Source organism: Anolis carolinensis, chromosome 4 (genome assembly GCF_035594765.1).
Source record: "Anolis carolinensis isolate JA03-04 chromosome 4, rAnoCar3.1.pri, whole genome shotgun sequence".
Lineage (NCBI taxonomy): Eukaryota > Metazoa > Chordata > Lepidosauria > Squamata > Dactyloidae > Anolis > Anolis carolinensis.
This window is the reverse complement of record NC_085844.1, coordinates 46,275,064-46,287,956: the sequence shown is the minus strand read 5'-3', so window position 1 is coordinate 46,287,956 and position 12,893 is coordinate 46,275,064. Positions and strand designations below refer to the sequence as shown.

General features: G+C 38.3%; 1 protein-coding gene across 1 annotated transcript; it reads right to left on the bottom strand.

Moving 5' to 3' along the window:
* Positions 1 to 336: 336 nt before the first annotated feature.
* On the bottom strand, positions 337 to 11,292 carry LOC100557526 (epidermal retinol dehydrogenase 2). The gene is made up of 6 exons (XM_008122187.3): positions 10,682 to 11,292; positions 8,546 to 8,677; positions 7,951 to 8,050; positions 5,369 to 5,513; positions 4,370 to 4,489; positions 337 to 612 (listed from the first exon to the last, which is right to left on the bottom strand). Exons 1-6 carry the CDS (start codon positions 11,006 to 11,008, stop codon positions 510 to 512), a joined length of 927 nt encoding a protein of 308 aa, XP_008120394.2. The 5' UTR covers positions 11,009 to 11,292; the 3' UTR covers positions 337 to 509.
* Between the last annotated feature and the right edge of the window lie 1,601 nt (positions 11,293 to 12,893).

Genomic DNA, 12,893 nt, shown 5'->3' with positions numbered 1-12,893 from the left:
GTGGTTCCCATCACCCCTGCCACACTAGCTGGGGGGTAATGGGAGGATACACTAAGAATGTAAAACATGTATCTGCTAAGACTGACACAAACATTGGTTTTAGGAATGTCTAGTGAAGTCATGTTAGGCAGTGAAAATAAAATATTTAGGGTATCAATAACAAAAATATATTGTAAAGTGTTCCAAAAGGATCTTAATAAACTATGGAGATGGGATATAAAAAAGTGAAAATTAAGTGAAAACAAGTGGGAAATGATGAATCAGTGGCAAAGAAAATCCCAGCTGTACATATAAAGAGATTGGATGTCAACCTTTTATAAAGAAATGAAGTCAAATGTTATTAATAGTACATTTTAATTGTTTTAATCATTTGACGTTACACATCTATAGGATAAGTGAAAGACAAAAGCTGGTCTGGAGGAAGCATCTGAAGCAGCCAATCATACAGCTATCAAGTCCATTAATTACCAAGAAGAGGAATTCTAATGTAGGAGATTGTGCACCATTTCTCAATCCTTTGTTCCTCTTCGAACACTGCCTTTGTAGTTATCTAAGTTCTTGAAACGTCCGTAAAACTCTGCAATAAGGAAAACCACCTTTGTAGGCAGAAATCTGGGGAGAAAATACAATATTTCTGATCAGCTCTGGAAAAAAGAAGTTATTTGTAGAACAGGCCAGGAAGTTGCTCATTCCATTCCTGATCCCAGGCTGTGAAAGTAAGAAATCACATTTGCATATTAGAGGATAAACTGGAGAATTTCAGGTACCTTCCCAGGATGACTAATTTAAGTTTCCAGTAGCAAGAACCAGTGGAATAATCACATTGTTCCATTAAAAAAACTCTTACTCTTTCTAGCTCCAAATCATATTTTTATAACTAGAGAAGAAGCACAGTGTCCTTTTGTTTTTAGATATTTCCAATTTATTTTTTGTAGTGTTGCTATGGTGCTGCTATAAACAGTACATGTGTCTTTGGGGGACTGGTATCTTTTTCCGTCAAGACTGTCCATTTGAAGAGGAAACACAATGCAAGATGAGGTAACTATCGAAAGAAGAGGAATAAGGCCACTGTAGGAAACTCTCTTCCAAAAATTACTTAAATAATGGAAAAGTGTTTTGTTTCTTTTTAAAAAGAATTATCACTGATTGTGTTGCTGTATTCCATTCTACACAACAAAAGATCAGCCCCTTTATTTTAAAAGAGAGAAAGTTATGAAGAAAGCACTTATTAAAATGACCACCATTGCTCCTCCTCTTCTCAAGTGCCCAAAATGAGATTGAGGATGAATTTTGCTCAGTTTGAAAAAAGAAGGGAAGGAAAGAGGGGAGGAAGGAGGGCTGTTTTTTCCCTCCCCTTTGAGCAAGAGAGGGCTATTGAAGCATTAGCCTCTCACCTTTCCCTCTTGTCACTGCCTTCTTGTTGGGTCCCTTATAGAGGCAGGTGGCTTTCTGTGGTCTTCTTCCTCCCCCTTTTTTCAGGCTGTATTTTCACTCTTCTTCCTCTTTATAGTCCTTTCCTTCTCTGTAGTTGTATAGATGCAGACAACTTAAGACCAACAATGAAAACAACACTCCCCCATTGTTTGTTGTTTATTCGTTCAGTCACTTCTTATTCTTCATGACCTCATGGACCAGCCCATGCCAGAGCTCCCTTTCAGCCGTTGCTACCCCCAGCTCCTTCAAGGTCAAGCCAGTTACTTCAAGGATAACAACTTGCCCTTGGTCGGCCCCTCTTCATCTTTGCCTCTAATATCCTTCCTTCCAGTGAGTAGTCAGACATTATTTCCTGGAGTATGGACTGGTTTGATTTTCTTGCAGTCCAAGGCAGTCTCAGAATTTTCCTCCAACACCACAGTTCAAAAGCATCTATCTTCTTTCACTCAGCCTTCCTTATGGTCCAGCTCTCACATCCATAGGTTACTACGGGGAATACCATTGCTTTTACTATGTGGACCTTCATTGCCATGTGATGCCTCTACTCTTCACTCAGGCAACTCCCCCATTGCATGTCTTCAAATAAACAGATCTTCTCCTTTTCATTAGCTCTTCCTAAATAATGCCCCCTCTATGCATTTTTAAATGGAATTTTACCCTTGACTAAGTTTTACCCTTAGCTTCATGAGTCATAGTAAAGGTAAAGGTTTTCCCCTGGCGTTAAGTTCAGTCGTGACCGACTCTGGGGGTTGGTGCTCATCTCCATTTCTAGGCCGAAGAGCCAGCATTGTCCATAGACATCTCCAAGGTCATGTGGCTGGCATGACTGCATGGAGTGCTGTTACCTTCCCGCCGGAGCAGTACCTATTGATCTACTCACATTTGCATGTTTTCGAACTGCTAGGTTGGCAGGAGCTGGGGCTAACAGTGGGCGCTCATTCCGCTCCCGGGATTTGAACCTGGCACCTTTTGGTCCGCTAGTTCAGCAGCTCAGCGCTTTAACACACCATAATTTTGGCCCTAAAACCCTCCCTCAACTTATACATGAGGTTGACTTACACATAAGTTCATACAACAATTGTGACAGTTCTATGGTATCAAATAATGTTGCCAATGAAAAAGAAAGTTATGATGAAGCACTTAAAGTGGCCACTTGCTTATCATACTTACATCCATACATAATATAATCATATTAGGCAAGTAGAATGCAACCTGAAGCCTTGCAATATTTATTCCAAAGAACACTGATTAATTTTTAGGATTCCCTATGACTCTTTGTTATTTGTGCTGCATCAGACTAACATCGTTATTCCCATCCTTGAACAATTTTCACACAGAATGTAATTTGTCATAAGACATAAACTAGATGTTCTGTGTAACCCTATGATTATAAGACAACTGTCGTTAATGATATTAGCCATAGGTAGCTTCAAGTAATTTTTCAGACTGGCTCCTGAAGGTTTTCTCTTTTGGGTAATAAGTAGCAGAATCCTTTCATCTTTTTCCTGTAGGTGGAAAACATGTAATTGTATTCTTATATGTCTAGGGGGTGTATCATTTGGCAGAGAAATAGAAAAAAAACAACAAGTCAGCAAAACTTCAAGAAATCTTATGACAGAGATATGTGATAAAATACATAGCAATAGCATTATGGTTTGACTGCCAAAACTGCATCTCACAGATTCTTCAGATTTATAATTTGATCAGGCAGAGCTTTTGGGCAAAAAAAAAAAAAAAACACCTCTCCCTACACTGTAAAATCCACGAATCTATAGGGCTGTCCATGGCATCCAATGTAGTGCTATAACCCTCCACTGTGAAAGGGAACAAGAGTTGTGGCATGAGATACAAGTTTGGAGGTAGGACTGCAGTTAAAATATTATGCTAAATATTTGGCAAAAAATAAAGGCTTTGTTCAAAGCTTTGGAATTTTTCATAAGAACAAAGTGTTTTGTTCAAACCGCCCTCCACAATTAGTAAAATTTGTACAAAAATGCTCAAGACTCTTTCCTTTTCATAATTATAACACTAACTATTCCACTTTAACTGCTTATGGAGTGCAGAGTTGTGTAATTTTCTAGGGCAGTGAATGTGTCAATTTAGTAGTGAAAGGAAGAGTGTAGTTGCCCCATTTCCCTTTCACAATGTGATTTCCTCAGAAATAGACATTTCAGCAATCAGACTTGCCATTGAAGCCTCAATTTCACATCTAGGGATCAAATCCAAAATTAAGGATGAATATTTTAAGGAAAACCACATGTTATGATAGACAGACATCTTTAACCACTTGGCAAAGCAGTTTTGTCAAAAATATGGTAACTGTATATGTAGTCCATAATTTGAACCATATATTCAGGTTAAAAAGGTTTGCTGCATTGTGTTGTCGAAGGCTTTCATGGGCAGAATCACAGGGTTGTTGTGTGTTTTCCGGGCTGTATGGCCATGTTCCAGAAGTATTCTCTCCTGACGTTTCACCCACGTCTATACCTCACAACCTGAGGATGCCTGCCATAGATGTGGGTGAAACATCAGGAGAGAATACTTCTGGAACATGGCCATACAGCCTGGAAAACACACAACAACCCTGTTTGCTGTATTTCTAAAATATAAACATGGGCTTTATGGACTATAAATCCATAAAACACTATTTCTGAAAGAAAGAAAACATTTTTTTCTTGTCAATTTGGTTAGGTTTAGGCTATTCATAATTCTGTGCTTAGTTAGGAATTTAAAAAAAAATCCTTGTCCATTCTCTGAGGCTGAGAGAGTACGATTTGCTCAAGATCACACAGTGGGATTCCCTGGCTGAGCAGGCATTCAAATCCTGGAGTCACAGTCCAATGCTTCAGTTATGAAACCCTGCTGTATCATTACACCATATCATCTTTGTATTTGAACGTAAAGAAAACAAGTGTCAAGAGGAATACGTTCTTACAGTTTCAAAACATTTAGTCTTGCATATGATGGCAGGACCACGTAAAGTTTCTCTTTCAGAATACCATCCACAATCTTCTTTACCACATAGTTTACCGAGACAGGAAACAGCTGTGGCCTGCTGGAGAAAGATATTAAAAAATTCACTCAATAATCTGAAAATTTCCCATATCTATAAAAATACATAGGTCTGACAGGGAACTCCTATGGCTGACAGGGAACTCCTATGGCTAATCTAGACTCACACTGAGCTCCGTTCTGGCTGTCTCCTCAGTGTTTCACAATTTTTGGTAAAACATGAGTTAAAACAGTTTAATCTGGTTTAGTTGGCATTAGAAAAAGTCAGAGCATGTTTGCTTGAAACTCCGGGGTAAAGTCCAGAGTTTGCTTGTAACTCCAGGGTAACCTTGCATCTTTGGGGCAGTATGGATAACAGGACTGAATTTGATTCAGACAAGTCCACTGCCCAAATAGGACACTGCTACCATTGCCTTTTCTCTGTGCTCATCAGTGCAGGTATTACAGATGGACAGTGCCCAGGCCATGGCCACCACAACTCTTAAATGTCTGCAGAGATCTGTGTGTGATCCTGGCCATTGTGAGAGCCCTGTGCTAACATCAGCACAGATCTGTGTGTGATCCTGGCCATTGTGAGAGCCCTGTGCTAACATCAGCAGAGACTTTTGTTACTTTTGGCTCAGCATCCAATCTATCAAAATTGTTGTAAATTGTGATCTTGGACAAAATTTGCTTCCCTCTTCCAGTTTGGTGTCATCTACACATTTGATATTCAAAGTCAAAACCCACAAGGACTCTGTACATCCATGTCACTTTTTACTTTTGTTGCTTGAGAAGGGGAATCTCATGATCATAGCAAATCTATTTAGAAATTAAGATACAGTATTTTAATTCCTTTCATATACAGCCAAACACTGTGAATAGCTATTGAATTCTATGTAAACATCCACAATTATAAGTTACTTCAAAATACAGTGCTTACCTGGCTTTTACCCCAGTAACGAATCCTGTTTCCACAAAAGAAGGAATGACAATGGTGGCTTTAATACCTTTCTTTCCCGCAGCTGTCATTTCAAAAGCAAGAGATTCCAAAAACCCAGATGCTGCACATTTACTAGCACAATAATCTGAAAAATGCAGGAAGGAGAAAAAAAGAATGAATATACATGATACGTATAGAAATATTATGAAAAATATAGAATCAGATTCATTTATAAAATTTGCTTCCAGACAGACTTTTTAAAAATGTCGCAGATAGCCTTTAAAAAAGATTAAACAACAGACAGTATGCTGACTAATGGCTATAAGAGCGAAGGGAAACTTCTATGTATATATTACTCTTTAATTGTTATTTTGTTTTATTTGTTTTCCTTTTTAATTTGTTATTTACTTTGTATATATTGTTTACTGTGTTTTATTTATGTTGTGAGCCACCCCGAGTCTTTTCAGGGAGATGGAGCAGGATAGAAATAAAGATGATGATGATAATGATCTATAGACACTATCCTAGTACCAGAAACTGAGAACAATGGTGGGCTGGATCTATTTTCATGCCCTGATTGAAAGCTTTTGAGGAATACAAGTGGGACATAGACAGTTAGCATTCCCTTTCTTTCATGTGTTGAGTATCTGAGGATTTCTTCAGATGTTCAGGGGTCATGTGTGACTTAACTTTTCCTGCATAGATATGTTTGAATGTTATTCTGTGTTAACTCCTACCACTTTAAAATTTGTTCCACCTGGGGAGAGGATTGCCAAAAATATAGCATACTAACCTTTCTGTGCATACATTATTGTTAGTTTCTTTTTGTAGGGAATTTATGTATCAAATTAATGGCCTAAATGAAGAGCCACAGAGCATTGCTGAAAGTGAGATGCGAGCCAGTGGGCTCTGTGCCACAAGTGAAGAGGGAACGTGATACTATTCTCGGTTGCAAGGTTGTTGGCCAACTATATTGCACAATAGATTGTGCACACAGCAGGATTCTGATCACATGTAATCTAGTGTTGGTTCTAACAAATACTGTAATTTCAAAGCATAGATGAGCATAAACGATTTTTGAGACATGTACTGTAATGTGAAATGAAATGAATACTACTGCAAATTATTGCATGCACTCATAATTGAAGGAAATGCAAGATTTTAGTTAGAGATCAGAGAAAATAAAGATAATAAGTTGATTTTCTTTTTTGGTTCAATTTCACGGACTCTCTGGAATCTTTCCATGCATCCCCAAGGGGCCCATGATTCCCTGGTTAAGAACCCCTGGCCTAAATCCTATTAGGCCTGACTAGGGAAGTCTCATTAAATAATTTGGTTTTATCTATGTGTTGACTTGCCTTTCAAATATTGATTCCATTGGTCTACTCTGGTTAGGACTAGCCAACAGGATGCCAATTGATGTCTCTCAGCACACTGACAGAGTGCAGGAATGGGTGCTGTAGAATTTGGAGCACATTGGATCTAGAATGCAAGTTTGCTTGTTTGATAACAATTGAGATCTATTGCATCACCAGTCAGGTGTAACTGTCATTTTTATGAAGGAGTTTACTCTCAAGTACATCTAATACCAAAATGTAATTTGTGTTAAAAATAACTACGTATTTCAAGTAGCACAGAATGTCTCTGCTAGAACATTAATATGTGTAGGGAAATGGGATCAGATTATTCTCACTAGGAATCTCACAACACCTTTTATTTATAGTATGCTTGCTAACTATTTCTTAAATATTATCTCTACAAAGGTGTAACTGTTACCAAACTTGTAATTGAACTGGATCACTTGATTGGGGATTTCCACTGGCTTCATGATTATATTACTGCCTTTTATTGATTTATGATTGTGCTTTTTTTGCTTTTAATAGATGTTCGGTGCTCCCTGTCCTAATATATGCTGATTAAAATGTTTTTATTATCAAAAAGGAATATTACACCCCCATATATATACAGATATACTCTCCCAATTCTTTACCAAATTAACTCCTTCCTCTAGTAACTACTTTTACAAATTAAGGACCTCTTCATGTGACCCTTTTGGGCTGTGACGTTGTGCTGGCAATTGCCGGTGAAAGGGAAGGCATGTGGGGTGGCTTGTGGCGCCCAAGGCACCCTCCCTCCTCCCATTATCACATGGGACAGGGGAGGGTGCTTTGTGTCTCTTTCCCATTACACCATCAGATGGCAGAAAGGGAGGCAACATGTGGCAAGAAGTGTTGCCCTGCTGCCCTTTCCTCCATCACACGGGGAAATGGAAGGGAAAGTGCATGTAGCTCCATTGGAGCTACCCAAAATACACTTTCCTCCCCATAGTCATGGGGAAAGCACCTTTCTGCCCTTCCCCTGACTTTGGGAGGAAAGTGGGTGGGGCCTGCCATGCATCATGTGATGGCGCATGGCAGGCCTCGTCCTTGCTGTGAAGCAAGCAGCAAAACGGGGCAAAAAAGCTTTGTGCGAAGAGGTGGCAAGATGCTTGGCTTGCACTGATTCCAATCAAATTATCACAATTATCTTTTAACATATACTTATAACTGTACATAAAATGAATAGATATATAGTTTACTGACCTGTGAGTTTCGTGGCCCCAAATAAGGCTGATAAACTAGAAATAGTAACCAAATGGCCTTGGTTGTTGGCAATCATAGCTGGAAGAAAGGCTTTGCAGGTCTGTGGTATAATTGTAAATCATCATTAATAGCAGGTATGCTTCATGTCACTTCCATATTCGATTTAGCAGAATCATGAGACAAATCATTGCAGTTAAAGGACATATGCTGGTATTAGTCAGGTTTTTATAAAGATTGATCCAGAACTTGTTAGCAATCCTCATATAGACCCTTGATTTTTGACTAAAAGTGCTCAGTGTCTCCGTTGGTGTTGATGGGGACCCTAAGTGTATTCCCAATACTTGGGCTTGCTATTCTACACCTCAAGGAAAAAAACAGCAGAGAAACCAGTTCCGTCATTACTAATCATAACCACAAAAATGTTGTTATACATTACTTAGTATGACAATGCTAATGAAAACAGAGAATTTGTGGACTTTTATTTTCTAACACTAGCAGCACCTTGATTTCTCAGATATGCTTAAATTAAAATATATCAGTTTTTTAAAACACAAATTCAAGATTGTTTTATGATTACAAGAAAAAAAATGATTACCCAGAAATGGGCTTCAGTATTGACTTCCAGTGTTTCTTGTATATCCGAGTCAGTAAGATCCTCAAAGATCATTCCCTTTACTATACCTGCATTATTGATTAGCATCTCTGGATCTCCTACTTCTTTTTTAACCTACAGAAGTAAAAAAGAAAACTTACGATGTTATCTCCAATACATGCTCTGACACAGCTTAGAAAAGGAACGGGCAAAATATGGATAGAGGATTCCATAGGATCCTGAAAGCCAAGTTGTGGTTTTCTGCAGGACCCCAGTGAACTGGGGCAGAGAATACATGTATCCCTTCAAACCCTGGAATATTATATTTGTATAAAATCAAATTTATCATACATATTCATGTATAAATGAAAACATTTTTACAAGAAAATTGGCTGGATCAGTTTATAAATGAGTTAATGCAACACCTTTGCCTGCTGTGTCACCACTTCTGGCCTTGTGGTTGTGGCTCTTTGGTACTTCCCTTCATGTCAGAGAGCAGATGGGGATGGACTAAGTTGCCTTTCTTCTGAGCTGCTCTGATTGGGGAAGGGGTGGTTTACTTGGTTTCCCCCTTTGCCAGGCCACCAACCATCTCAGCCATTGTGGCTGCTGTGGCCACTGCTGCGATTTCCTGTTTGGCTGATGAGGCTCTGTGCTTGCACTCCTGATCTAGATCTGTTGCAATAGCAGCTGTATGCTCCTTTCCTTCAGTTCCTGATCAGCAATATGGCCAAAGTGGTGATGGTTCTGGAGCCACCCTATGGCATAACAGGTAGCCAAGAGGCAGAGGAGGAGAGCACATCACCACCAGAACCAGAGAAGAAGTTGATATAGGAGATGAGTGCAGGCCTTCGCCAGCTGAAGAGAGAGAGAGAGCAGTGATGGCACCAATGGTTGAGATGGGAAACAGCCTGGGCAAAAAGGGGCAAAGCGATGTTTCTCTTTCTTTCTCATGAATAAATTACCCTCCCAGCTCTGAGCAATCCAGAAGGCAGGTATCTTAGTACATCCTGTGAGAAAAGCGTCAGCAAAGACACAAGTAAACAACAGAAGTAATAAATACATAGCATTATACTAGACCTTTTTGAATCCATGAACAGGAAATTGGCAGTAGTGGCAGATAGAGGCAAGTTATATCAAATCCCAAAATTTGACCCTCAAACCTGTCCATAACTTATACATGAGATCAACTTCTATTGATTACATATGGCAATATATAGCAGTTACATATATGGTAATTATAGTAGTGATAAACATAGGCTCAAATGTCACCTCTCCAATAGAGCTTATTTTATATGTGCTTTTAATTATGATCTGTATTTTATCGTTTATTGTGTTATGTATTTATATATATTTGCTTCTGTTTTTATTATTGTATACAGCGTTGAATATTTGCCTTTTATATGTGTAAACCACACTGAGTCCCTTTGGGGAGAAAGACTGGGTTAGAAATAAATTATTATTATTATTATTATTATCATCATCATCATTCATAGACTTTACCAAGCTGAAGTCTCTAACTTATCACATCTACTCCATTCAAATTTATATTCATATCTCTTAATGAAAGAAAGATTGGTTCTTAAATATGAAAAGAAGACTCAAAGGTATTTTGGTTCATATATATGCAAGAAGAACTAATATAATCCTGGAAAATTCCAGAAAGCACAATTCTCCTGTAAAGATAGGCATGCTTCATATTTTAATGAAAATACACATTTTGAAATATTTTGTTTAAAAATTGCAGAGAGGGAAATTGATTGAGACCTGTCAGTATTTACCTTGCTCTAATGTAAGAATTGTTGCAAAGATATTGAATTTTCAAAATTGTACTGAAAAATTCTATTATGTGCAGATACTGAGGCTATTCTAATCCATTGTATTCCTATTAAGGAAAGTGTACGTTTGATAAATTATTATTAAACCATGCAATGATTGAAATTTTTCCCAAACTTTAAACTTTATGAACCCATCCAAAATTATTTAAATCCAAATGCTATCTCTTACTTAACTTGTAAATTTTATTGGGCTCACAAAACAGTTAAATAACATTCAGTTCAGTCTGGAAAAAAAACCCTCTTTCTTCCTTAAAGGGCAACCATTGTAGGCAACCTTTTTGAACCACAAGCAAAGGCTTACCTGATCTGCCACTGCGTATATTTCTTCTCTTTTGCGCAAATCACACTTGTAGGTATAAACGGCTAGGGCTCCATTGGCTTTGGCAAGCTCTGCTGTTTCACTGTTACCTTCTTCGTCAATGTCCAAGAGAACAAGGATTGAGCCAAGAAGTGCAAAATTTTTGGCAATTTCTTTTCCAATTCCATTTGCAGATCCTGTGACAAGTACTATTTTCCCAGCAACATTTTTTCGATAATTAAAAAACATTAAAATAAATGCTTCAAAGCAATAATAAATAAATAAAATGATAAATTCAATGGTGTCCAAAATATTTATTATTGGAAACATGATGTTTTTGAATATATTTTCTAATTTAAAAGAGAAAATACACAGAGGAAGAGAGTGGTAGACACACTCTTATTCAAGTCCAGCTGGCCCTTCCTTGCCCTATACTTAAGTACTTCAGAAGGGAAGATCCTGCAGCTCCTGAAAAAAATGCATCAAAATAATTACAAAAATTAATGTTACATTTCATGCCAAGAGTAGAGCATTCAGTGCTAGGTAAGCTTTCCTTAGGTAGCCAGGCAGGTGCATGCCCCCTTCCCCCCTCCACCCAGCCCTAGAGGAATATGTACTAATTCACTTGTATTGTTTGTCCTCACCTGTTTGTCCTCTTCAACTTGCATTTTCTTACACAGATGGTACTCAAACAAAGGTTGGACTATGGCTTTAATTTAGCAGGATTGCACTTGACAAGCTGGATGTGTGATTTGAAAGCAAAAAAGGAGACAGAATCTTACATAAATCCTGGATTATGTTTTCAGATTGCCTTGGCACACCTTAATGTTAGGGACATCAAAGAGGAAGCTACAGTAGCTTGTGGTGGAATTGTTGGAAGAAGCATCTGAAGACTCTTCCAAACAGCCATATAACCCAGAATATCAAGGTAGATATAATCTGCTTTGAATTTGACATAATTATCTTCATTATTAGGATGAATCACACTGTCAGAGTTAAGATACTATAAGGACATTCAGTTCAACTGCCTGTCATGCAAAAAACATAATCCAAGCAATCTCAAAATATGGTTGTAGCTGTGGCTATGGAGCTCCAGAGAATTCCCAAGGATGTCCCTTGGTGCCATTCTGATGTTTGCTGCCCTGCTTTGCCCTTGTATCAAATTATGTATCAAACATAAGATGTCTGTCTAAGCTAGCCACAGGGGTCCTCACCTCCTTGCTGATCCTGCTGGAATTTCCTGGATTTATGGGGCTACTCAAGTTCTCCAATAACCCTAGACAAAGGGGACAATTAAAACCTATTGTGTTCATGTGTGAATCAACTGGCAGTTTCTGCCCCTGATCTGATAACACTCGCTGATATTTGCTCAGTTGATTGCCTAAGCTAGGTTGAGAAATTCCTAGCAGCAGAAACAGGGACTCACAATATGCATTCCCATTTGAATTCCTTTATTTGACATCCAAAGTTTGATTACATGAGATAATTGCCTTTTGATTCAAGATCACTTGCTCCTGTTTTCCCCCCAGAATATTTTCTCATCACCAAGGACTAAACAATTAAAACCAATCAAGGACTAATTTACAGTTCCCAATATGGGCATGAACTTTCGGGGGCTCACCTCCTCTTGGAAGAGCTGCCCCCCAAGCTGATTGGCCCTCCCAGCCAGTCCTTCATTTCCTCCCCTCCACCGGAGAATCCTTGCCTGGAGGTGGCTACATAACTAAAGTGCCATCCAGTCAGGGCACTGCTTCAGACCAGTTTCTCTGCTGTCTAATCAGGGAGGGGAGTGTTTTCTCTAATCTGTAACTTTGGACTGTTAGAATGAATGCTTACCAGGAAGGACCCTTCATATCCACAATCCTAGTCTAAATTCAAACTCAAGATTATCCTGAAGTCTGGCTTTTCTGACTTTATCCCTACAGATACTTGCTATTCATATCAATTCTTCTTTAGTGATTTGGTGATTTTATTTGTTTTCCATGCTTTGTACATTAGTAACAAAAACCTTTCTATCAACTACTGAGAAATGCAACCTACCCCTTGCCAGAAATCCAGCTTCATTATTTATTCAAAATTAGAAGAATTCAGTCCCTGTTAGATCATGCAGTTTTATTATTAGACCTTCATTTAATATTAATTGTGTTAAAAACAATATTGCTGTGCACTTCAAAAGTGCTATTGTTGTCAGTGAACAAAAAAAAATTAAAATGGG